This window comes from Sphaerodactylus townsendi, linkage group LG17 (assembly GCF_021028975.2).
Source record: "Sphaerodactylus townsendi isolate TG3544 linkage group LG17, MPM_Stown_v2.3, whole genome shotgun sequence".
Taxonomy (NCBI): Eukaryota; Metazoa; Chordata; class Lepidosauria; order Squamata; family Sphaerodactylidae; genus Sphaerodactylus; species Sphaerodactylus townsendi.
In genome coordinates, this window is record NC_059441.1 from 15037080 (window position 1) to 15063705 (window position 26626).

At 45.1% G+C, this 26626-nt stretch overlaps 2 protein-coding genes across 2 annotated transcripts in view; one reads left to right on the top strand and one right to left on the bottom strand.

The window, feature by feature from the left end:
- Positions 1-15013, bottom strand: part of SCG3 (secretogranin III) — a 36798-nt gene extending 21785 nt beyond the window's left edge. The window contains 8 exon segments of the mRNA XM_048482172.1: positions 3798-3914; positions 5512-5665; positions 6729-6890; positions 8069-8211; positions 10282-10497; positions 10592-10637; positions 13153-13205; positions 14074-15013. Coding sequence (XP_048338129.1) covers positions 3798-3914; positions 5512-5665; positions 6729-6890; positions 8069-8211; positions 10282-10497; positions 10592-10637; positions 13153-13205; positions 14074-14164 — 982 coding nt within the window. The 5' untranslated portion in view covers positions 14165-15013.
- An 8666-nt stretch (positions 15014-23679) lies between these two features.
- Positions 23680-26626, top strand: part of AP4E1 (adaptor related protein complex 4 subunit epsilon 1) — a 37638-nt gene continuing 34691 nt past the window's right edge. Inside the window, 1 exon segment of the mRNA XM_048481796.1 lies at positions 23680-24156. Within this exon segment, the coding sequence (XP_048337753.1) occupies positions 23974-24156 (183 nt within the window). The 5' untranslated portion in view covers positions 23680-23973.

Genomic DNA, 26626 nt, shown 5'->3' on the forward strand with positions numbered 1-26626 from the left:
AGGTAAGCCTCCACAGCTCAAGTGACAGAGAAGGGAATCAAACCCGCTTCTCCAGATTAGAGTGCCCCTGCTCTTAACCACAACACCATGCTGGCTCTCTTAAACCAGCTCAACAAAATAGTAGCAGAAGCCTAATCAACCAGCAGCTTTTCCGAACAGAAAAGTTTTCACTGTCTGTCTTAAAAACCACAATAAGCCAGGCAGGCTTATTTATTTCAGATGTACGTATCGCTTTTCATTTATTTGAGATGGGCCTCCGCAGGGAGGAAATTCTATAGAGAGGGAGGAGCCGCATGGGAGACTCTCAAGCAGCCCCCGCAAAAAGGTTTCTCAGCGGGATACAACTTTCGCGACCGAGCAGAAGGTGTTTATTTTTATTTTCTAGCAACTGCCTGTGAACCTTTTGCTTGCTCATCTATACAGCTCCTCCTGTTTTGCTAACACGTTCCTTTGTATCTGATTGACTTCCAAATGCTATTTGATCAGTAGTTTAAAAAAACTGCCAACAGTTGACTGTTTCGTCAGCCAGCGGGAATAACAAAATTAAAAAAAACAAGCCTCCAAATGCAGAATTGAGTTTACTGACAGCTCCAGATGACGCATATCTGTCTGCTCATAGTTCAAATTTGGTTCTTTTCCTTGTGCTTTACCTTGAACCGAACCCAATAAATTACCGAGCCTCGGCCACGATTCCAACACAAGTCATGAAAATTTGCTCCCATTTCTGGCCTGTTTATTTCTAGCTGAACCAGATGACGGGTCAACTGTTGGGTCTAAAAGTCACAGCGGCCTGAAACAATTCTGGTAACTACTAGTTTCAAGGGCCATTAATGAGCTATAAAAGGATTGTAAAGAAATGCCATTGTGTTGGATCCTGTGACTTCCTTCCAGAAAGGTTTGTTTCCTTTAACAAAGAACGGCCGTCGTTTATCAGAGGAAGCCGTTCTCCATCAGAAAAAAACATTTTTCGTGTAGGACAGTGATGGCGAACCTATGGCACGGGTGCCAGAGGTGGCACTTGGAGCGCTCTCTGTGGGCATGCACACACAGAGTTCGTCATGTGGGGGGCAGAAAATCACCCCCCACACACACACATCTAGGCTGGCCTGGGCCACTGAGCATGACATGCACGCACCGTGGTGACCAGGGAGGTCTCGGCTGGCAGGCCTGGTGCCTGTACTCCGGGTAGCTTCTGCCCAAGGGGGGGCGCAGAGGAGGCAGAGATGCTAGAGAGGCACAGAGCAGTGCACGCAGGACTTGCTGGAGACTAGAGCAGGCTGGCCCCTGCTCGAGCGGGTGGGGTGGAGGAAGAGGGAGCCAACCGGGTTTTTTTAAACTAAAACCTCAGCATTCAGGTTAAATAGCTGGGTTGGCACTTTGCGGTAAATAACTGGGGTTTGGGTTGCAATTTGGGCACTCGGTCTTAAAAAGGTTCGCCATCACTGGTGTAGCACGTCTTTCTCCACTAAAGGAAGACTAACAGCCTCATCCAAAGGGAGGGGAGCAAAAGCACCAGTGGGAACAGAGTGGAGCAGCACTCGTGGTTTTGCCCTCCCTGGGGCACTTGCCCTGTGGAGGGATGAATCTGCTGTGGAGGAATGAAACCCCTATCAAACCCTAACCCTTCCCAGTGGTGGGACGCAGCCTTGAACACTGTGCCAGCATCCCTACACTCCCGCACTGGTGCTGCAGGGGCAGTCCGGGGGCGTTGCCAGGAGAGGCGCCAATGTTAGTTGGCTTCCAGCCATTGGTCCTGTTGTGCCGATGGCCAGGGCTTTGGAATGACACCACTGAAAAGGTGGTGCAAGGACACTGAGCCCAATGAGGGCTTCCTGGCGGTGGGAAGGCTTTTTTGCATTTTAATAATCTCCACGGTGCTGGGAAGCCTCCTTGGGAGCAGCGGGAATATGCTGCCACAGGAGGTGGTGATGGCCACTAACCTGGATAGCTTTAAAAGGGGCTTGGACAGATTTATGGAGGAGAAGTCGATTTATGGCTACCAGTCTTGATCCTCTTTGATCTGAGATTGCAAATGCCTTAATAGTCCAGGTGCTCCGGAGCAACAGCCGCAGCAGAAGGCCATTGCTTTCACATCCTGCATGTGAGCTCCCAAAGGCACCTGGTGGGCCACTGCGAGTAGCAGAGAGCTGGACTAGATGGACTCTGGTCTGATCCAGCAGGCTAGTTCTTATGTTCTTATGTTCATAGCGGGCTGGTGCGGCCAGGCACTTGGCCCATTGGATGGGGCTGGTAGTAGAACAGAGTCACAGGATCCAGCAAAGAAGAAGAGGAGGAGGAGGAGTTTGGATTTATATCCCACCTTTCTCTCCTGTAAGGAAACTCAAGGTGGCTTATCAGCTCCTTTCCCTTCCTCTCTCCACAACAGGCACCTTGTGAGGCCGGTGGGGCTGAGAGAGTCCTGAGAGAACTATGACTAGTCCAAGGTCACCCAGCAGGAATGTAGGAGTGCAGAAACACATCTGGTTCACCAAATAAGCCTCTGCCACTCAGGTGGAGGAGTGGGGAATCCTTAGCGGAACACATGAAGGTAGTGGTGGGATCCAAAAATTTTAGTAACAGGTTCCCATGGTGGTGGGATTCAAACTGTGGCGTAGCGCCAATGTGGCTGGGCGGGGCACAATGGGGGTGTGGTCGGGCATTCCGGGGGTGGGGCATTCCTGGGCGGGGCTGTGGCAAGGACGCAGCCGCTGCGCCTGTCCTTGGGTGGGAAACGAATGAACGCAGAAGCAGGCTGCCACGCATGCTGGTACCTTATAATGAATCAAGCAATGGGTCCATAAAGGTCAGCACCGTCTACTTGGATTGGCAGCATCTCTCTGGGGTTTCAGGCAGAGGTCTTTTATATCACGTACCACCTGATCCTTTTAAAGCCAGAGATGCCACAGTGCTTGCATGCTCTCTTGAAACAAAGACTGGAAAGGCCATTTCATTGTCCCAAGTGACAGCAGAATCAGTAGGTTTGGAATGTAGATTTTTAAATGCCAGGACACGTTCTATTGTTCTCGGGCAAAGGACCAATAGAAATCATAGCTCCATAGCAATTTATGGCATCTGTCTGTTTGGGTTCAGTCTCCTCACTCTGACTGAAATTGCTTCAAATTACAAGGTCTTAAAATCCTGAAATGATGCAATTCAAGACAGCTTAAAATAACTTGCCACCAAAAAAATGATTGCTTTGACACAAACCACCTTGAAGTTGTGTAAGATGACAATACAATTGCCAGTATTCATGCCATAAGAGAAACCATGTCATCCTAAACCAGACCTGGGCATTATACGGCCAGCGGGCCACATCCGGCCCGCCGGATGACCCTGACTGGCTCCTGCTTTAGAAGAACCCGTCGTCAAAATGGTGGCCGGGAGAAGTGGTGCGAGACTGGGATTATTTTTAAAAAGCCTCTCTCGGTCATTCACGCTCGCGTGCGCACTTCCCCCTCTTGGGAGCCCCGCCTTCTTACGCAGGCGCGGTGTCAGGAACAGATGGGGAGGATCGCGAGAGAGTTTTTTAAAAGCTGTAGTTCTCTCCCCACCCTCAGAGCCCCGCCACATTGCGCAAGCGCCGTGAGAAGAAAAGGTGGTGAGGGTGGCGAGAGCAAGTGACTGTTGCTATGCAAACTGCCGCTGAAGGGCAAGGAGCGGGAAGGGCTGACCTGAGCATGCCCCCTCTGGACGGGAGGAGGGCCTGGCCCTCCACAATATTTTCTGTTTCTTATGCGGCCCCATGGAAAAATATAATTGCCCACCCCTGTCCTAAACAGTTCTAAATGCACACTTACCCAGGTATGAAACACCTTCCTCAGGCGTAATGGTTCCATATTTGACCATCATCTTCACAAAGTCAATTAAGGTTTTCATGATCGTGATCAAGGTTTCTTTTTCCTTGGCTTCTTTCTCTGGGGTAAGAAAACAGCATTCAGTGGAAACAGGCACAGGACTAATTTCAAAATTGGGAACACGATTGGGCCACACTCGGAAGGAAGGAATTCATATACTGGTTTTGATCATGTATATCCTACCCTCCTGTTTAACGATGCCCAATGTGGCTTGCACAAAAGGAAAAAGAATAAATTCCTTGCCATTAAAAAAAGCATCAAAGGAGCTCTCAGCTATGGGCAGGTGAGATGAGTTCTTTTTCAAAACTTGTTTTGGATCAACCAAGTTTAGCTTTATTTATTTGTTTTCACCTTTCCTTCAAGGTAAAGGGAGATAACCTGTTCTACCCAGCTCGCTCTGGCTGGCCACAGAAGATGTACAAGAACGGGCACAGGGGAGACAGAAAGGCAGGAGATTATAATATATATATAATCCTATATAAATAATATATAACCCGAACCCGAACCCTACCTGCAAAACAAAACCAATAATACTCCTTAACTCAAAATAACCAGAGCTTAAAACCTGCAAAGTTAAAATGAAAGCTAGTAACTAAATCACGGCCACCCGACAAGGGTTGCATTCAAGGGAAGGGGAGGGAGGGGAGGGAGGGCATGGCATGCAAGGGAAAGGGAGTGAGGGGTTGGCATGCAAGGGAGGGGGAGGGGTGGGGTGGGGATGGGGATGGGAGGGAGTGAGGGGTGGAATGCAAGGGAGGGGGAGGGGTGGGGATGGGATGAGATGGGAGGGAGGGGTGGAATGCAAGGGAGGGGAGGGGTGGGGATGGGAGTGAGTGAGGGGTGGAATGCAAGGGAGGGGAGGGGTGGGGATGGGAGTGAGTGAGTGAGGGGTGGAATGGAAGGGATGGAAGGGATGGGGATGGGAGGGAGGGGTGGAATGCAAGGGAGGGGAGGGGTGAGGATGGGAGGGAGTGAGGGGTGGAATGGAAGGGAGGGGAGGGGTGGGGATGGGAGGGAGGGAGTGAGGGGTGGAATGTAAGAGATGTAAGGGATGGGGATGGGAGTGAGTGAGTGAGTGAGGGGTGGAATGCAAGGGAGGGGGAGGGGTGGGGATGAGAGGGAGTGAGTGAGTGAGTGAGTGAGGGGTGGAATGCAACGGAGGGGGAGGGGTGGGGATGAGAGGGAGTGAGGAGTGGCATGCAAGGGAGGGGGTCCAGCATCTGGACATGGCCCACCCACCCTAGCGGAGGGAGGGGAAGGGGAGGGAGGGGTGGCATGCAAGGCAAGGGAGGGAGTGAGGGGTGGCATGCATGTTCATATATATATATATATATATAGCTGTCATGTCTGTGGGGCGGGTTTAGCACAAACAGGAACTAAACAGGAAAGGTGTCTGCATGTTCAAGTGCTAAAGTCTGAGAATTCACATCGCATCCAACCAAGAATAATCTCTTCCAGTGGTTACAAGAATCATCTCACCAAAACACTAAAACGTGGTTTGCCATGTTTACAGTGGTGAGGAGGGTAGTTGAGGACAAGGTGTCAGTTTTTAAATTGAATATTTGAATGTAATTACAAATGTTCTGACATTTTTTAGCCCATCACATAATAGAAAATAATAAGCTAAGCACAGTGGCCTTGCAAATACGAAACTGACCTGAGTTAAGGCTTTTCAGTAGCTCATAAAAGTTAGGGAAATACTGGAGGTCTTCGAAATTATCCTCAGGGGGCAGCTCGTTCCTTCTTTCCAACATGTTAGAGGAAGTCCAAGTGTTATCCAAGGTATCGTCTTGGTCCATATTTTTTGGCACCTCCATGCAAAATGTTAAAAATGGATGTATGTAAACACAGATACCAAAATCAAAAGAGAAACATTCCCACACTGTAGTCGGATTCCTTTTTTTTTTCCTAATTGAAGCGACAGTAAGACAATGCCTTACATCTCGATTTATTCCATTTGGGTCCATGAGAAGAAGAGGAGGAGGAGGAGTTTGGATTTATTTCCCTTCTTTCTCTCCTGTAAGGAGACTCTAAGGGGCTTACAATATCCTTTCTGTCCCACCCCCCCTCGCAACAAACACCCTGTGAGGTGGGTAGGGCTGAGAGAGCTCTGAAGAGCTGTGACTAGCCCAGGGTCATTAGTGGATCTCTTACTCTATTACAGAGACTTGATATTATTTTATTTGAGATCCTCTGTGTATGTATTGCTCATTGTTTGATTGTTGTTGTTTATAATATGTATGTTTTTGTTGTTGATTAGGAGTTGTGGTTCCGGTATATAAATGTTTAAATTATTTTCATTAAAATAGATTTGTATAGTTCGCAGTAGAGCCAGACAGGTTCTTTTCCTTTCTTTAAACTAGCCCAAGGTCACCCAGCTGGCATGTGTTGGAGTGCACAAGCTAATCTGATTCACCAGATAAGCCTCCACAGCTCAACTGGCAGTGGGGAATCAAACCCGGTTCTCCAGATTAGAGTGCACCTCCTCTTAACCACTACACCACGCTGGCTCTCACAATGGCCACTAATGAGACAAATTAACAAAGGACAGCTCTTGTCATCTCATAGTTGCTAAAGGGAATCTCCAAGCACAAAGGCTGCAGATCCTTACTTTCATATACTGCGTAAGAGTACAGCACGGCAGTAGAAAAGGAAGGCAACTTTTAATTTTATACTTTTAATACTCAAGAGATGTATTGCAGACAACTGTCTTAGTGATCATCCTTCAAAACTTCCTTAATTAGTTCAGTGTAGAGAAGCTGAATTCCCTAAAGCAAGAAAAAAATCCTCTGTGTGTGTGTGCGCGGGGGTGTGTGCGCGTGTCTATTCATTCTGTCAGTAATTGGGCCAAAACGATTATCTTAAAAGCGTTACCATTTTTTCCTCCTGTTTTTCTTCAGCCTTGCTATCTATTCTGCTTGGAAGGTAATCAAGATCTCCAGGCGCCTTTTCCCGATCTTTGGCTTCATTAGCAATTAGCTGCTGTAACACTTCAGCCACCTCATCCTCCAGTATGTAGGCTTGGCTTTCTGTGATCTGAAAGGTGGAAAAACAGAATGAGAGAGAGAGAGAGAGAGAGATATGACATTTCTCATTACCACTCTGCAGATGACTTGATAGTCCAGCTTTTGGAAGACAGACAAATGAAAACAAAACCCCTTCCAGTTCTGGTGGGTTTTCCAGGTTGTGAGGCCATGGTCTGGTAGATCTTGTTCCTAATGTTTTGCCTGCATCTGTGGCTGGCATCTTCAGAGGTGCATCACAGAGAAAAGTCTGTTTCAGACTGTTTCAGGAACAAGATCTACCAGACCACGGCCACCCAGCACGGAAACCCCACCACAACCAGTTGAATCTGGCCATGAAAGCCTTCGACAAAACCTCTCCCTAGTCATCCCAGTGATTTAAGCTGCAGTCCTGAACTACTTTTTCTTGGCCCTTCCATCAGATTAATCCTGCTGCCTTCAATGGCACAACGGCATCGTTAAGTGGAGACTGGCCCAAAGCCTTCGTTTTGGGATGGAATACATCCATGTTAATTATCTAAACACAAAACTCTTTTGTTAGTCAGACCTTTGTTGGAGCCAAAGCACAACCTTAGATTCAATTTCAGTATCAGGGAACACCTCTGGAATATGGTCAGCAATCATAACAATTCACGACACTTGGCAGGATGACAAATACTTTTAACTTCAACTCTGGACAAAGGGCAGACTAGAATAGGTCAGTGGTTCCCAAACTGTTTTGGTATGGTGACTCACAAGTCCAAATTTACTTGGTTTGGTGACCCATCCAGGGCTGACCCAAGGCCTTTTGGCACTCTAGGCAAACTATGACCAGACCATAGTGCCCGTCCAGTTCAGAATTCTATTTTCTACATCTGTTGCCTTTTGTAATGAAATGTTGTAATTTGAGCGCTGTATTTTAATAAGGCCCAGTACTGGATGTACAAAGTTTATTTATCTATTTAACTGTGTTGTATATCTGTGTTGTGAACTGCCCTGAGCCCTCCGGGGGAGGGCAGTATACAAGCTAGCTCGATCAGTCAGTCAGTCAGTCAGTCAGTCAGTCAGTCAGTCAGTCAGTCAGTCAGTCAGTCAGTCAGTCAGTCAGTCAGTCAGTCAGTCAGTCAGTCAGTCAGTCAGTCAGTCAGTCAGTCAGTCAGTCAGTCAGTCAGTCAGTCAGTCAGTCAAAGGGACTGATGTCCAGAAACTTACGAGTCCCAGGTTTAGAAGCTTGGAAACAATTTTGTCAAACACTCCTCGGTCGTTTTCCTCATATATTCTCATGGCAATCTTCTGGACAATATCTTCGGCAGTTAGCGGGGTGCCATCGAGTTGATGAAGTCCATCGGGGTCATCTGAAAGCACAACAAAGTGGTGCGTTCAACATGTGTGTCTCTGCCCTGATACCCAGGGGTAGAACTGTGTGGTACAGCACAAGCTTTGCTTGCCAAAGACCCCAGGTTCAAATTCAGACATTACCAGCTACAGGACCTCAAACAGAATGGCGGGGAATGCCCATGGCTGGATCCTCAGAAAGCTTCTGACAGTCACTTAGCATTGGTCTGACTTGGCTTTATGGGGTTATGTCTTGCAGATGTACTTAAGGGTACAACTGCCCCGCTTTGGTTTGGGAGGGGTTATGGCCAGTGGTGGGATTCAAATAATTTAACAACTGGTTCCAGTGGTGGGATTCATATAATTTAACAACTGGTTGTTTACAAGCACCATTTTAACAACTGATTCTGCTGAAGCGGTGCGAACTGGCTGAATCCCACCACTGGTTATGGCTCAGTGTCAGAGCACATTCTTGTAAGAAGGCTCGAATGTCATTCCCTGGCATCTCTGCTTAAAAGGTCTCGTATAGTAGATGCTGCTACTTCATTCATTCATTCATTCATTCATTTATTTATTTATTTATTTATTCATTCATTCATTCATTCATTCATTCATTCATATTTTATTTCTCAATATTCTATCTTGTCCTACCCTTGTAGGGCTCAGGGTGGGTTACAACATAGACGTCGCAATAACATAATAATTAAAAGCTTTAAAACCAATATGTAAAATAACCAACACTAAAACAGGGATGAAACAGATATTTAAAAACAGATGGCGATAAAACCTCTTTCTCTCCCCCTCCCCTAGGAGGCTGAAGGAAAACATATCATGTAATCTAGCTGGCTAGATAGAAAAGGCCTGGTGGAACAGCCACGTTTTACAGGCCTCGCGGAACTGAGATAACTCCTGCAGGGCCCTGATGACACTTGGTAGCCTGTTCCACCAGGTCAGAGCCAGAACCATAAAGTCCCTGGCTCTTGTTGAGGCCAGCTGGATGTCTCTTAGGCCAGGGACCTTTAAAAGGTTCCCCTCCAGTAAGTGGCAATATGGGGAGATGCGGTCCTGAAGATATGTAGGTCCAATACCGCTTAAGGCCTTGGAAGGCTAATACCAGAACTCTGAAGACCTCAACAGTCAGAGCAGTCAGAACTAAGCTAGATGGGCCAATGATCTGACTCAGTGGGGCTTTCCCCACTTGCAAGGGCGGCAACCACACAGCCGTTCCGACGCTGCTGCTCTTGCACCACCTCAGCGCGCGTCATTCCTGGCGCTGAAGAAACGGAACCTTTTGATGACCCTGCGCTGAGCGCGGGGTCGTGGGGAACCCCGAGAGCGCGCCAGGAATGACGTGCGCTGAGGGGGCGCGAGAGCGGCACGCAGCAGAAGGTGAGTGGGGAAAGCCCCGGTGAGAGACGCATTCTTAACATAGTAAGAACTCTACATAATTATTAGACAGAGTTGGATTAACGTTTGGGGCAGTGACTGGGGAAATGACTAATGCCAGAACTTCACAATACCATAACATGACTGGTCCCAGATCCCTCCTTGGGAACATGACAAAGGGGATTGTTCGAGTGGTAACAAAAGAAACAGCGAGGTGGGCGTGAAAAGAACAGAAACCCATGTCGCATCGATCAAGACAACCTTCTGGCTGACGAAGGCCATCCGTCAACAGACAACGATTCAAAAATAACCCGGAGCTTTTGAAAACAAGACAGCTAAAGAGAGATGGGATAGACTCACACATTCTTTCAAAAAACAGAAGAGGAAACAAGAGAGCACGTTCGCTTTCCCTGCTTTTCGTGTCATAAATATTACAAACCTCCACGCCCAAGCGCAACACCCTTGTTCACTTCATGAATCTGCCAGAATAAAGTTAATAGCTCCTGCCCAATAAATCTATGCGCTTTTAAAGTGCCAAGAGGCAATTTATTTCTTTTCCGGCAAGAGACGAAAATGTGGCTGATCGTCTAGAGGTTACTGAGGAGCGTGACCACGCCCTCCCTCGAGTGTCACTCTTTGGCTCATCTGTATACGTAATACACATTCAAAGCAAATTCTTACGAGCGTGACGTTTGACGAAGTACCTTGATATTTATAGTCCAGACCGCTTTTAGTGGAGTCATAGTCATCCACTAGCCTGCGACTCTTGGTGGAATCTGCATCATCAAGGGCGTCTTGCTGGTCATACAGGGAGCTTCTGATTGATTCCCTTTCCTTTTCCTTCCTCTCTTTTTCTGCTGCCGACTTGAGCAAGTTCAAGTCATCAACAAAGGAATAATTTCTGAATTCTGGCTTATTCTCTGGAAGATTTATAACACAGGCATGAGAAGCCATCTCACATCTTTGCGCGATCAGCATTACAAGTGGGCAATTCACAAGTAAAATGAGAATTACCTGCTAGGATGTTTTTGCTCCTTCTGTCTTCCTCTGCCTCGGCAATCTGTTTTGGCGGGAATGGCAGAAAGAATACACAGTCGTTACTTTTGATGTCCTGGGAAAAACTAACCCCTAAAGATTTGGCTTGCACCATTTGTTTGGAACTTGGTGGGAAAACTTGCCTAAAAATAATTTAGGACTAGACCCTTTTATACTGAATTATACTGTTTCACTGAAAGAGGGTCGTTTTCTCCCCCCCCAAAAAAAGTTGTTTTAAAAAATATTAGGGTTTTTAAAAATTCCTTCCTCCCACCAAAATTGCCGCCAATTCCCAACAAACAATTCCCAACAAACTGTACATATTGGGTGAAAATGCATGGATATCCTGAAGTGAAACCGATGATGTCGCCCAAAGTTTGAGATTTGGTATTTTAGAAAAGGTAAACAAAAAGCTCTCCCATCCCCTGGGTTCAAAGCAACCAGACATCAGGCACAGGCGTAGCTGCAATGGGGACATCTGGGGCGGCTCGTCCCAGGCGCCGTCATTGCAGTCACGTGTCAGGGGCAGGGCCAGGGGTGGAAGGGCGCGCGCGGGCAGTTCATGCCCTGGTTCCCCCTCCCTTCATTACTGCCATCAGGTTACTTATGAATTACCTTTTTAGAAGAGTTGGATTTATATCCCCCCCTTCTCTCCTGTAAGGAGACTCAAAGGGGCTTACAAGCCTTCCTCTCTCCACAACAAGCCTTCCTCTCTCCACAACAGACACCTTGTGAGGTAGGTGGGGCTGAGAGAGTTCCCAAGAACTGTGACTAGCCCAAGGTCACCCAGCAGGAATGTAGGAGTGCGGAAACAAATCTGGTTCACCAGATAAGCCTCTGCCACTCAGGTGGAGGAGTGGGGAATCAAACCTGGTTCTCCAGATTAGAATCCACCTGCTCTTAACCGCTACACTACGCTGGCTCTCAAGAAGATGTTGCACTACATGGTGCAAGAGGACGTTTGACTACATGGGCGTAGTTTAGGAAGGAAAGGGATCATGGCTGGGGCTTGTTGGTAGAGTCCCCAGTTGGATCCCTAGCATCTCCAGTCAAAGGATCTCAGGTAAAAGGAACTGGAAAAGACCCTTCTTGGCCAGGTGGAGCAGTTCTGAGCTAGATGGACCATGGATACCAGGCATCTTCCTGTGTTCACATGACAGCAATGACTTTTTCTCCTACTTATACCTCTACTTAAGACACATTAAAGGTTTTCCAACATGCAAAGGTTAAAGCAAAGACATGCATTCAAAATGCTTCAACAGAAATATGCCTAGGATAGATTATTTAAAAATAGAACATGGTGACTTTGTTGGGGGTGGGGTGGAGAGACAAGTCCATTAAATTATCAAGACAAGGCTCTTACTGGAAACAGAAAATGGGAAAACTGTAGTCAATCGTTTTCTCCTAGTGCTTTTTTTTAAACATTCAAAGCATTTTTCTTATTTAAATATTTATAGCCTGCCTTTCTGCCCAGCTCAAGATGGCTCAAGCATCCAAATCACCTTGAAGACCAACACATTTATTGTGGCATGAGCTTTCAGTAGGCAGATACATCAACATCAGAAGGACCACCTCATCAATCAATATGCCTGTGAACTGACATGTGAAGTACTGTCTTCAGAGGTGAGGAATAGACAGGGCCTAATCTGTGTTGGTGCCCTGCTTAGGGAACTGTTTCCCCGAAGACACTAATCTGACGCCATCCCTACTGGCATGTATGTGCCTGCTGAAAGAGTTTAGATTTATATCCCCCTTTCTCTCCTGTAGGAGACTCAAAGGGGCTTACAATCTCCTTGCCCTTCCCCCCTCACAACAAACACCCTGTGAGGTGGGTGGGGCTGAGAGAGCTCCGAAGAACTGTGACTAGCCCAAGGTCACCCAGCTGGCATGTGTGGGAGTGTGCAGGCTAATCTGAATTCCCCAGATAAGCCTCCACAACTCAAGCGGCAGAGCTGGGAATCAAACCCGGTTCCTCCAGATCAGAGTGCACCTGCTCTTAGCCACTGCTCTTAGCCACTACACCACTGCTGAAAGCCCTTTTATTTGCCTAAGCTTTTAATTGATCTCTTTTTATGTTGCTGCCATTTTAACGGCTGCTCCTTAAATTCATTCTATTATTGCTGAGTTTTATGGATCACATAGCTAGAGGTTTTTTAAATCTATCAGCTGAATTTGAAATTCTCTGAATAGGATGCTGTACATAAAGATCAGTTGCATGAATCTGATCTCCACGCAGCTAATAAAACAGGCTCTTGCCACAATCCCGGGGCTGGAATCTTGGGCACATCTGGACGTGAGCGCCATCGAACCCTGTAGGATTTATATTCATGTAAGCATGCAGGCATTCAGGCTGGTTAATTGCCCGGATAGTGGCAAAGGGCTCTGCTATTTTTACTACGGCATCTCGCGTGGTTACCATTCTGAAATTTTATTCCTAGAAACCATTGAGATTTTCCTGCCAGATGAAGCAAGATTATCAACTTATCTGATCATTGTAAAAATGCCACAGAATATTGGATCGGGTGTTACATTTTACCTACCTGTTCTTCTAGCGGCCTCTCCACGCTTAATTCTCTGTTGTGTATGGTTTTATCTAAGAAAAGGGACATACGTATACATACAACTGTGATATGTAATCATACACTTACACATACAACTGGGATACATAAACACCCTCATACCTTACAAAGTAACTATAAGCAAATCATAGTATTTAAGGTCTTACCAAATTTGTGCCACACGTTTCTATAAATATCGGTGCTTATAATTATAAAAAACAACACAACGCTGAAAATAACTCACAGGGAGGGGAGCTTTTAAATTAGAGAACAAACACTTGGGCTGGTTCCTGCCTTTGTCTAAGAGCCCCTTCAATACCTTCTCAGGCTGAACTATCTCTGTGTTTTATCATCAGAAAACCTTCGGTACACATTTTTAAAACCTTGTATAAAAGCTGGACCAAAATAGCAGGGACCTATAATCGGATTAGAGAAACCAAGAGCTTAAAAGATCTCCGACGTTCACAGCAAGCCCACAAAGAGAGACTTGGAAATTGCTGCAATACAGACAAGGCTGCCAAGAACACACTTCAGAGTGATGCAAACCAACCAGAAAGGAAATTTAGAAGAAACAAACATAAACATTCATTTTCTCCAGGTGTCCAGTAGATCAACATTCAAGTTACCCCTTTTCTTTTTTGATGAGCCAAACTCACCAATCCTGACCATCACAACAAAACTAAACCCAACAACCAGATCCTCGGAACTAATTTCTAAAGAGAAGGGCAAATGATAGCCGGGCATGCCAGTGTGCTATGTGGCAAATCGAAATCAGGTCCTTAAAGCTCTTCTCCGTGCTTTTAAGGCAATGAACTGCCAGAGGAAGCGACCACAGCTGCCCCAAATACCAGGAAGTTTTAAAATGGCTTCTACAATCATGCAAAGTTCGAATGAGTTACCTACCTCCTCTGGCACTCTCGGGCTTCGGGAAGCCATGAACCTGGCCTACGATCAAGGCCAGCACTGGTACCAGGACAGGTAATTTATGAAACATCCTTCTCTACCTTCAGTCTTCTGGGCTGCTTCGGCAGTGGCTTCGAAGAAAGCTTTCCTGGCGGAGCTTAAGGAGAGGAGGGGGCTGCTAAGCAAGATCAAGGGGAGGGTCCTTGCAGCCCCTTACTTTGGCTGGCTTTGTTGTACTGACACCTCCCTACTGGCTCAGCATAGATCCCAGCTAGCTTCCTGGACAGGAGCTGTCCAGACCCGCTAGTGCTGAAGTCACAGCGACGTCATCTGCGGCTGGGAAAGGCAATCAGGCACTTTGCTCAGGGATGTGGTTAGATCCGTTCTCGCTTCGCCTCCCCTGATGCCAGTAGATGAGCCAGTTCCTTTCCCCGTTGACAGCTCTGGACAGCAGTGGGAGGAGAGTGGAAAGGAGGGGGGGCTGCGGATATGGGAGCCCCGTGCACCACCTGGTCCTACACGAAGCTCTCCAGCCTCACCCGGCTGCTGGCTAGAGCAGCTTTCGCAGATCAGGCAGCAAACTGTCGGATCTGCAAGCAAAGGGTTGCTTGCTGCCTCCAGATGGGCGAACGTACAAAATCTCCACCCACAAAAGCAAGCGTTTGTCCTCCTTCCAGGGGGAGAAAAGGTCAAACACATCACTGGAGATTATAAGAAAAACAAACAAGTGTTGCCCGTTTACATGACGCACAGGGCGTATGATTTATGTTTGTAATAGATGGTGATGTTGCCAGTCAGCTCTTGAGGCTTTAAGAGGGCAGGGATGGCACAGCAGCGACTCTTCAGCAGGGTAAACCGGGGATGTCAGGCCCCACCTGGTGAGAAAAGATTGGTTTCCTACCAGTATACGATATTAGAACAGGCTTTCCCTCTCGGTGAAATTCAATCCCGCTGCAGGGGACGAGAATACAAAGCAGCCCGGCGCTAACGTTCTGCCCACACCCTCTGCACAAGGCATTTTCATTTTTCCAACAGCTGCAGGATATAATAAATCAATCGAGCCACAGTTCACCTTCTCTGCTGTGATGATCGGAATTTTTAAAAAGCAGGCATGCAGGGTGAAAAGAGATTTTCGGGGTCTCTCTGTCAGTTGGCAGGAATGAAGAATGTGGGTGTGCATTAAACAGTAGCCAAGCAAGGGAAGAGAAAAAAAATGCAGGCCAGCGGCATGATAAATGTCCTTTTCTGTTTCTCTTGGATTTTATGTCTAAAGGACACAGAAGACATGATTGTAGTTGAGTTTCAAGGGTGGACAAATTGTGTAAGGGGAACTTCCAGTAGGAATTTCTGCCTTCTGGATTAGATATATCATTTTCTCTCTCATAGTTGATTACGTCTCAACGACTGCGGAGGCGCCTGTCAAAATTTCATCTTGTAAGAAAACTCATACAGACAGTGTGCTGCTTTCCTAGTTGGGCATCTGAGTATAAAGAATGCAGAATTATTCATACTTCTAAACATTTGCCACCTTTGTTCTTAGTTGGGATAGCTGTGCTCTTCAAAGGCATGTGATAGAAAAACAGAAAGAGCAAACGAAGGCTACAGAAGAGATGGATGTTTTTCACTGCTACTGTAATCTCCAACCAAGTTAAACATGTCTACAACTCCAACTTAAAAACGCTTAACTTTGGAGAGAGTCTGGTTTGGCATTGCCTGCCTCTGCGTGGTGTAGTGGTTAAGAGCAGATGCACGCTAATCTGGAGAACCAGGTTTGATTCCCCGCTCTGCCATATGAGCTGTGGAGGCTTAACTGGTGAACCAGATTAGTTTGTGCACTCCAACACATGCCAGCTGGGTGACCTTGGGCAAATCACAGTTCTCTGGAGCTCTCTCCACCTCACCTACCTCACAGGGTGTTTGTTGTGAGGGGGTGGGAAGGGAAAAGGGATTGTCTATTTACAGGAGGGAAAGCGGGAATATAAATCCAAACTCTTCTTCTTCTACCCCAGACTTCCTAGGCAGTCTCCTATCCAAATAGTATCCAAACCTGACTCTGCTTAGTTTCCAAGATCTGATGAGATCGGACTAGCTGGCGCCATTCAAGTCAGGACATAAGAATACTTCCCTGGAGGTAGTATGCTCTATGGAAGCTCACTTCTGAGTTATATTTGATGCAGGGGCTCAGATTAATCCTTATTCATCCTATAATTTTAGTGGTATGTCTCGACATGGTTAACTGTAGCACAGGTCTCGTATCGTATGTTTAATTTATATACCGCCCTCCCCCGAAGGGCTCAGGGCAATGCACAACAGCATAACAACATCAGTAATTATAACGTCATACTACAGCCTCAAAACACAACATCAAGCAGAATCAATAAACATAGCACCATAACATAGCATCAAGGTATAACATTATAAACAACGGTAAGCAGAACATTATAAAACATATCATTATAACCAACAATAACCTAACATTTTAAACAGCAGCATCAATAACTTTAATAGCATATTAAGAGGATTAGCACCTTAGCACCAAGCCTTTATTGGCATACAAGACAATACAGGTAAAATACAGAGAGAAAAAACCTAAAAACCAGAGGCAACAATAACATGATCAACAGCTAAGCAATAGAAATATAATGGCGACTTTTCCCTCTGTAGTGTGAACCACAGAAAAATACAAGACCTAGAAACCAACCCCCAATAAACGACAGCTGTGTTAGCGCAAAAAGCTTAGCCCAGTGGGTCGTCTAAAACACAATATCTTATCACTAAACGAAACCTAACAAATCCAACTAACCCTAACACTAGCACAACACAACTACAACACAATAACTCACTACCTTAAAGCTAATAGCTATCAAGAACGGGAGGGGACCCAATACAGCCCTTAACCACCCGCCTTCACATAGTCCACACCAGCAACAGTAATCCCGGGGGCCAAGAATCTCTCTTGTGTCCACAGCATGGACTCTAAACCAAAGATTTCACATCAAGGCACAAAAACCGGTCGATCAGTTATTCACTCCTTGATTTTCTGTCACAGCCTTGTGCTAACGACCATGTAGCAGGTCTTTAAATTAGCCTTCCAAATTTGCTAATGCACGTAAACACCAATTGATCCTAAGCAATTTCCTCTCCTCCTTCTACCATAATTACTACATGCTCGTTTTCCCCTCCAGAAATACAAACTCCAGATTCAGAAGGAATGAATGAGAATCCATTCTGTCCTTTGGTTCTTGAGGAATTAAAAATAAAATAACAAAAACAGAAGGAAGATGAGTAATACATTGTTAGAAATGTAGTCAGAAACATGATAACAACAATACAGCAATCTAATATACACTGAAAGAAGTAATTTGCCAGATGAAAATATTGATTTAATAATAATATCACTTTGTAGCGATATAGCATCTTATGCATTTTCAAAGCACTTCCCAGGAATCTGTGTAACGCTCCCATAAGATAGGTTACTGGTATAATAGTTAAACTGTTAGTCTAGGAGTAGGGAAACTAGCATTCAAAATATCTATTGGCAGGAGTATAAACTATTGAAACAGGAATGTATGGAAAGCAGCAGGATACAACCAAACAGATCCATAGCAGTAGAATGCAACTAAGAAAATTATTCACAAACCACAAGCAAAATTGATACATATTAAAATGACTCTTAAAACAGCTTTGAACAGCAGTCTCATTTTAATCCTTCTCTTCTGGCAAGAAGCTCAGGGCAGCATATATGATTCTATCTACACTGTTTTATCAATCAATCAATCAATCAATCAATCAATCAATCAATCAATCAATCATATTTATCATGGTCACTGACTGGTGTAAAATTTACAAGACAGTCTAACAAACTAAATTTAAAATAATTTCCTCATAATAATAATTGCCTCATAATAGTATCCTCCTAATAAAATAATCTCAATCACAATCAAATTAGTTTCTAAGTTCAGCCTGCGTGGTGTAGTGGTTAAGAGCAGGTGGATTCTAATCTGGAGAGCTGGGTTTGATTCCCCACTCCTCCACCTGAGTGGCAGAGGCTTATCTGGGGAACCAGATGTGTTTCTGCACTCCTGCATTCCTGCTGGGTGACCTTGGGCTAGTCACAGTTCTCTCAGCCCCACATACCTCACCAGGTGTCTGTTGTGGGGAGAGGAAGGGAAAGGAGCTTGTAAGCCACCTTGAGTCTCCATGCTGGCTCTTGTGTAAAGAGCCGTGCGGGCTCTAATGTAAAGATTGTAATGTAAAGATTGTAAACCTCTCTAACAGGGCAGAGCGGTCTAGAAATTTAATAAATATAAACAAAAAAGAATAACCTGCAGGCCAACATTCTATCTGAAAGACAGCTTGAGCCTTTTGAAGCATACTTTGGCCTAGACCGTTCTGAGTCTTTACCTCTTGAACTGCCACAGTTTTTATGTAAATCTCACCAGAATTTTTTTGTCCTGGGAACCTCTGAGGGGTAGAGGATAAGCAGTGCTATTCTGCTATGACAGTTTGAAAATGGGTACAACAAAAATGTGTGGGCAGCACTCCCACGAATCCAAAAGAATGCCTGCTGGCAGACCCTGGCACGTCTTTGTCATCATTAACTGCTCCCATCAAACCCTTATTCACTCATTCTCATCTGAAATATTGTTTGTTGTTTTTCTATAATCCTTGATTATAGCAGTCTGAATAGCCCAGTTTCACCGGAGTGGGTCAAAATGCGTGGGAGGGTTGGCCTCGCTTGCATTCAAGGACACGAAGGAAAATTGGGATTGCTTTGCAAAAAGTGGCCACAGCAAACTACTTCTGCTTGTCCGGGGCCTGGAACACCTCATGAGCTAGTCGCAACTTTATTGCACCTTCTCTTTTCTTCCTTAATTATATCATTCCAGTTTGTGAAGTCTCGCACACTGGCTAGATCACTGCAATAGCTACTGCTGTGCTGTGCTGAGAAGTGCCACGGAAAAAGCAAAAAAAAGTGTGATAACAGCGCTCTCTCTCTCGTGAGAAGTTTCACAGGGGATCCGGGAAGAAGATGGAGAAATGCAATCATCGGCACACAAAGGTGTGATAACATCTTTCTGCCATGAGAAATTTCATAGGGTGTGGGGCAGTAGGGGACCTAGGAAGAGGACAGAGAAATACAATCACGCAAACACAAAGATAGGCCAGGATGAATGGGCACATGAGGAATCTCTTGGCAGTTTTCAGTGGTATCCTTTTGGACTGCTTTGAACCATTACCACAAACACACCCAATTCATACTATAACTGAATAACATGGAACAATCAGCAGGAATGAGAAAGCTGGCCTACTGTTACTGATCTGATTGTACAACACTCAATAAGCTTCCGAGGAAAGGCAGGCTTCCTAAGAAAATGCTCAAAACCCGCAGACACTCTTATTTAGAATGTAGTATTTTGGTGCCACCTTCTGGTATCTCAAGATTTACTCACGTCTAAGAGCATCGTCAATGTCGTATATGAAAGTGTTCCAAATGCCCCACACATTAAAGTTTTTCCATCTATCAAAATTACAACACAGACTTAACACATCACGGTGGTAAGATAATACTTTGAGGTAATACAGATTATTAATCAGCACAATTTCCTTTTTAACCTGTGCACAAGCCACACATAAATGCGATGGCTGTAAAGAATCTTTACTTACAGGAAATTTATGATGCTCATGTGATAATCACTGTGACCCATGGATCTGTAGCAGAAAAAAAAAACTCCACACACCCACTATGGGGTTCCTATGCTGTTGTCCCTCCCCAAACATCGAAAAATTGAGTCATTCAGGACAGCTGTCTACAAAGCTAACAGGGCCACATTATAACAGAGTAGTTCAGTTTCAGAGGGGCGCCCATGCTGGTCTGTAGTGCAACAATTTGCCCCCTTCATGCAAAATAATGCACTTTCAATCCACTTTCAATGTACTTTGCAGCTGGATTTTACTGTGTGGAATAGCCAAATCCACTTGCAAACAATTGTGAAAAATGGATTGAAAGTGCATTATTCTGCATGTATGGGAGGGGCCTTAGATTTGAGTCTAGTTGCACCTGCAAGACCAACAAGATTTTCAGAGTCTAAGCTTTCCAGCCCAATCCAGATGGATTGCACAGGTGAGGACCGTATGCCAGAGATGGCACCATGCCGCCTCCAGTGAGTTTTCCTGGTAGCGCAAAGGGGGGAGAAACTCGAAAACCCTCCCCGGCGCTGCGACTCCCCAAATGGAGCCAAAAGGGTGGCGTAAGTGGACGGCGAGGGCCACGGTGCAATTGGCTCCAAACCCAGGGTGAAAGCTGACCAAGGACTGGAATTTTTAAATTTTATTAAATTTCACATCCTGTCCTCCCCAACATAAGCGGGCTCAGCCTTTTATCACTTTTCACCACGCAGGAGGAAACCGTGTGTAGCAACCCTACCTTTCCCTTTGACAGGATGAATCAGTCCTAAGTCTCAGCCTGGAAAGGTGGACTACAAATAAAAATAGAAGACTGTTTTAACCAGTAATTTGCATATTTAGCAAAGGCTCATGGGTATGCTGTTAAAAATTGTTTTAAATTGTTTGGAATGGACTGCTGCTATGCTATAGAGTTTATGTTTTGAGTTTTACTTTATATGTATTATTGTATGTTGTGCCCTGTTGTACACCGCCCAGAGCCCTTCGGGAGTGGGCGGCTCCTAAATCTAATAATAAATATAAATAAATAAAAAATAAATTCATTTTTCTTTTTAGTTTTATACCTTAGCCATCCCAGAAGGGCTCAGGGCAACCACAACATGTTAACCCTACATTACAGGTGAAAGTCATAACTTTAAAAATGCTCACCATCACTTGAGAGATAGGCCAAAGGCAGGACCATGCCTATTAAAAAGCCTCCCTGATTATCATGCAGATAATCCCCCTCCTTCTCCCTCCCTTGCATGCCACCCCTCCCCTCCCTCCTCCCTCCCTTAGGGTGGGCGGGCGATGTCCAGATGCCGGGTCCCCTCCCCCTCCTTCTCCCTCCCTTGCATGCCACCCCTCCCCTCCCTCCCTTAGGGTGGGTGGGCGATGTCCAGATGCCGGGTCCCCTCCCGCTCCTTCTCCCTCCCTTGCATGCCACCCCTCCCCTCCCTCCCCTCCCTCAGGGTGGGTGGGCCATGTCCAGATGCCGGGTCCCCTCCCCCTCCCTTGCATGCCACCCCTCCCCTCCCTCCATTAGGGTGGGTGGGCCATGTCTCTTGAGTTGTCTGGGCTTTTAGAGCACCTACACTTTGTCCCACAGGGGGATCATGGTCTCATGGGGAGTGCCGTTTGTGAATGACAGAATGGCAGTTTGCTTACACCTGTCCATACCCAGTCGAAAAATGGGATGTAATTTGGGTAGATTGGGGCCTTGCCCCCTGCCAAGTGCAGGATAAAATAGCCAGGCCCAGTACAAGTACAGATACTTTGAAAACGGCAGCTACACCTTGCACGTTAATGAAGGAGGCTTGTTAGCCAAGGCTGATGGGTATGATGTTAAAAAATATTTAAATTCAATTTTCTTTTTAGTTTTATACCTTAGCCATCCCAGAAGGGCTCAGGGGTAACCACAACATGTGAACCCTACGTTACAGGTGAAAGTCATAACTTTAGAAAATGCTCACCATCACTTGAGAGATAGGCCAAACTAAAAAGCCATCTTTGTTATCATGTCTCTGAGTAGCCTGGGCTTTTAGAGCACCTATACCAGTGGTGGCAAGCCTAGGGCAGTCCGAGGCTTCATGGACTACAATTCCCATCAGCCCCTGCCAGCATGTCCAATGATACTTTGTGAATGACAAAGTAGCAGTTTGCTTACACCTGCCCATTAAAATTAGCAAAACGGGAAGTGATTTGGGCAGTTTGAGGCCATGCCAGCTCAAATGCCAGTACAGTTACTCCAAAAACCCTGGCTACAATTAGCATATTAATGGCTGAGGCTTGTTAGGTCCTGCCTTTGGCCTATCTTTCCAGTGATGGAGAGCATTTTTAAAGTTATGACTTTTGCCTGTCATGTAGGTTTAACATGTTGTGGTTGCCCCCTGAGCCCTTCTGGGATGGCTAAGGTATAAAACTAAAAAGAAAAATGAATTAAAAATTTTTTTTTTAGCAGCATACCCATGAGCCTTTGCTAAATATGCAAATTAATAATTTGCATATTTAGCAAAGGCTCATGGGCATGCTGTTAAAAAATTAATTTTTTATAAAAAAGCCTGAAAGTGAAAAAACATGTAGATATTAATTATAAGCACGAAGTTAGATTTATGCTTGGATCCTTAGTGAGGTGGCTGGAAATCACCATATATAGGTGCAGGTGTTTGTGTATGGGATTTTCCCCCCCTTTTCATTTAATATTATTATTATAAGGGCGGAGGGGAACTAGATCGGGATCTTTATTTTTCTGTGTGTGTGTTATTTAAATGTGTAAAATAAATTCAAATTGAAAAATACTGCTATTTTTACATCATCAAGGGTTTGTAGGTGCACTATTTTGTGTATTATTCTATTTTTAATTCCTGCATGTCACCCTGAGCCCAACTTTGGCTGGGAAAGGGCAGGATATAAATCTTATACAATAAAAAAAATCCTTTTACCTGCATATCCATGGTTTTATCATGCTTCATAGTTTTCTCCTTTCCTTTATTTACCTTATGCTGCTCTTCGACTGCAATAAAAACTGAACTTCACTTCATTTCACTGAAATTTTTCAAAATAATTTTTAATTTTTGTGATTGTTTGTTCTCTTTGTTTCCCCTTTTCTTTCATCTTGTTTTCTTTCTTTTATTCGATCAGGACCGACGGGTTTATTGATATTTGTTGTATGTCTCTGTATTCTGGGATTTCTTTCACTTGACTGTGTCTTTTAAAGTCTGTCGTTCCTAAATAAAGATTTAAATAAAAAATATTTTTTAAAAAGCTGACTGAACTTCAGCAGATGCGTGTTTACTAATATAAATTAATATATAATGAATGAAAACTGAACTTAGCTTCATTTCATTGAAATTTTTCAAAATAATTTTTATTTTGGTTTGATTGTTCTTTTTTCTTTCATCTTGTTTTCTTTCTTTTATTTGATTAGGACCAATGGGTTTATTATTGATATTTGTTGTTTGTCTCTGCATTCTGGGATTTCTTTCCCTTGACTGTGTCTTTCAAAGTCTCGTCCCTAAATAAAGATTTAAATTAAAAAATATTTTTTAAAAGCTGACTGAACTGGACCAGATGTGTGTTTACTAACATAAATATCTATGAAATTTTTCACATATTATTTTACATGAAAATTTCATATACTATTTTGAAAATATATTAATTTATTTTGTTATTATTAAAATACATTAATTTTTTATTTTTTATTGTTACTTTTACTTATTATTACTATTACTTTATTATTATTCCTTTATTATTCCTATATTATTCATGTGCTCTTATTGAGAACAGTTGTACTCCTCGAGCTCTTCAGGGGTGAGACGGCCTATAAATCCAATAAATAATAATAGCAATTATTATTATTTTGCAAAAATTCATATATCGTTTGGAAAAATTTCATATATACAAAAAAACCTCCGTGCATTTAGTAAACTAATCTGAGGGCTGCGGCGGGCGGGAATCACCTCAGGCCGCGCGCGGCCTCTCCTCACACCAGGCCGGGCTTCCCCTCATCGCTCGGGCCTAGCCCGGCCGGTCTACTCGGAAGGAAGCCCCGCTCGCCTCCGTGAGGAGAGCTTACTCTCGAGGAAAACGCGGCCCTAGCGCGCGGCCTTCTCCTCAGGAGCCCGGAAGTGAACGTGAGGCGGCGGAGGCGGCCGACCGGGGCAGGCTGCGGCCTACTCTTCCGGGGATGCGGCGCCCGAGCGGAGCCGGAGCCGGAGCCGGAGCGTCGGCCCGGCTATGAGCGACGTGGTGCAGCGGACGCTGAGCGCCTTGCCCGGCTTGTTGGGGCAGCCCGGGCCGGGCGCGGGAGGTGGCGTCGGCGCCGGCGGGGCGGCCGGAGGTGGAGGGCCCGGCGGCGGCTCGGCCACCTCAAGGCTGGGCGGCCTCATCCGGAGCATCACCGCCCTCACCTCCAAGCATGTACGGCGGGCTGGGGGACGGGCGAGGCGGGCGAGGGTTCCGGCTGAAGCAGCTCATAAATAAAGGGGGGGGGGGATTCGAGAGGAGAAATTGCCATTGCAAAGAAGGGAACTCGCTTCCTATGTGCTGTTTTACTTCACTCCTACGGTGAAAGCTGTTCTCCCCCTTTCTTCCAAGCAAGTCCTTTCTTGCACAACAACCTTGTGAGGTAGGTTAGGCCGAGAGGGTGTGACTGGCCCCAGGTCACCCAGGGCAGAGTGGGATCTGAAGCTGGGTCTTTGAGGTCCTAGTTTCTAACCACCAGCTTGTTAATATCAGTGAAACTGACCAGCTACTTGGTAAAATTGTGTCTTAATACTATTAATCACCAGTTTGTTAACATCAGCGAAACTGACCAGCTACTTGGATAAAATTGTGTCTTAAAACTATTAATCACCAGCTTGTTAGTATCAGCGAAACTGACCAGCTACTTGGTAAAATTGTGTCTTAAAACTATTAATCACCAGCTTAATATCAGCGAAACTGACCAGCTACTTGGTAAAATTGTGTCTTAATACTATTAATCACCAGCTTGTTAATATCAGTGAAACTGACCAGCTACTTGGTAAAATTGTGTCTTAATACTATTAATCACCAGTTTGTTAACATCAGCGAAACTGACCAGCTACTTGGTAAAATTATGTCTTAAAACTATTAATCACCAGCTTGTTAATAATCGGTGAGGCGGATTGGTTGGGTGCGGTGTTAGGAGCTATTGATCATGACGTTGGTGTCGGTGGAATGACTGGGTGGAATTGATCTTAAGACTATTGATCCGCCGATGATAATGGAATGATATTTCTTGGTGGAGTTGATCCCTGGAGCCGTGATGCCGAGCGTTGGGTAATCAGTGAATGACGGTGAATTGATTGATGTGGAGCTGATTGATCGCCGGTATTAATCAATGACAAAGACTGATGACTGGCGGTGAAGATTGGTGATTATAAGGCCTTCAGTGATCCGCCGACAGTAATCGGTAGAATGATACGGTAGCGGTGAAGATTGGTGATGTGTGCTGATTGATCGCCGAGCGTTAGTAATCGAAGGAGCCATTTAGCGGGTGGAGTCGGTGATGTTAAGACTGATGATCACCGGTATTAATCGGTGAGACCGGCTGCTTGGTGGGTGGTATTGAAGCGGATTGATCATGACAATATCGAATTGACCGATAGCGAATTGAGTTGATGATGTTAAAATGATGATCATGAAGCAGTATCCAGTGAGGCGACCGGCTAGCGGTGGGTCGGTCATAAGACTATTGATCGCCGGTAATCAATCAATAGGAACTGACCGGCTAGCGGTGGAATTGATGTATTAGCATGATGATCATGACGTTATTAATCAGTGAATGACCAGCGGGTAAAGATTGATGATGTTAAAGATGATGATCGCCGAGCAATATCAATAAAGACTAGATGATAGCGGTAAGATTATAGACTGATGATCGCCGAGCAGTAATCGTGAAGGCGGGTATTCAAAGCGGTAAAGTTGTTGATGTTAATGCTAATGATCGCCGAGCGTTTAATCGGTAGACGATGACTGGTGGAGTTGATGGTTTTAAAGACTATTGATCACCGGTAATAATCAATGAATGACCGATAGCGGGTAAAGATTGATGATGTGGAGCTATTGATCACCAGTAATATCAACCGACTGACCGGCTAGCGGTGAAGATTGATCCTAAAGACTGATGATCCGCCAGTAATCAGCCAGATGATAGCGGGTAGATTGATGATGTAATGCCTGATGATGATCACCGACTTTGTTGGTATCGAAGTGAGAATGATGACTAGCGAGGTGGAATTGATGATGTAAAGTAATTGATCCGCCAGTAATCAATGAGAATGACTAGCGGGTAAAGATTGGTCGAGCCTGATGATCATGACTTTGTTATTAATCGGTGAAGACTGACCGGTGGAATTAATGATGTTAAAGACTAGTAATCACCGAAGCAATATCAACCAGGTGGCTGCTTGAGGTAGGTGTGTCTTAAGAGCTAATTAATCGCAAACAATAATCAATGAGGAGCGATATGAGTAAATTGATCTTAAAGACCCTATTAATCCTTGACGTTGGTATCGAAGTGAGCTGATGACTAGCGGGTGGAGTTGATGATGTGGAGCTAGTGATACCGGTAATGTCAATGAGAATGACCGGCTGTGGTAGGTGTCCTAAGACTGATATCACTTGACGTTATTAATCGGTGGGGCGATATGGTGGAGTGTGTCTTAAAGACTATTAATCCGCCAACGTTAATGTCAATAAAGGCGAATACGGCTAGCGAGGTAAGGTTATTGATGCTTAAAGGCTATTGATCACCGGCAATATCGAAGCGAGAATGATGGCTAGCGGGTGGAATTGATTGTTAAGGCTATTAATCCGCCGACGTTGAATTATCAAATTGACCAACTGCTTGGTAAGGTTGATGATG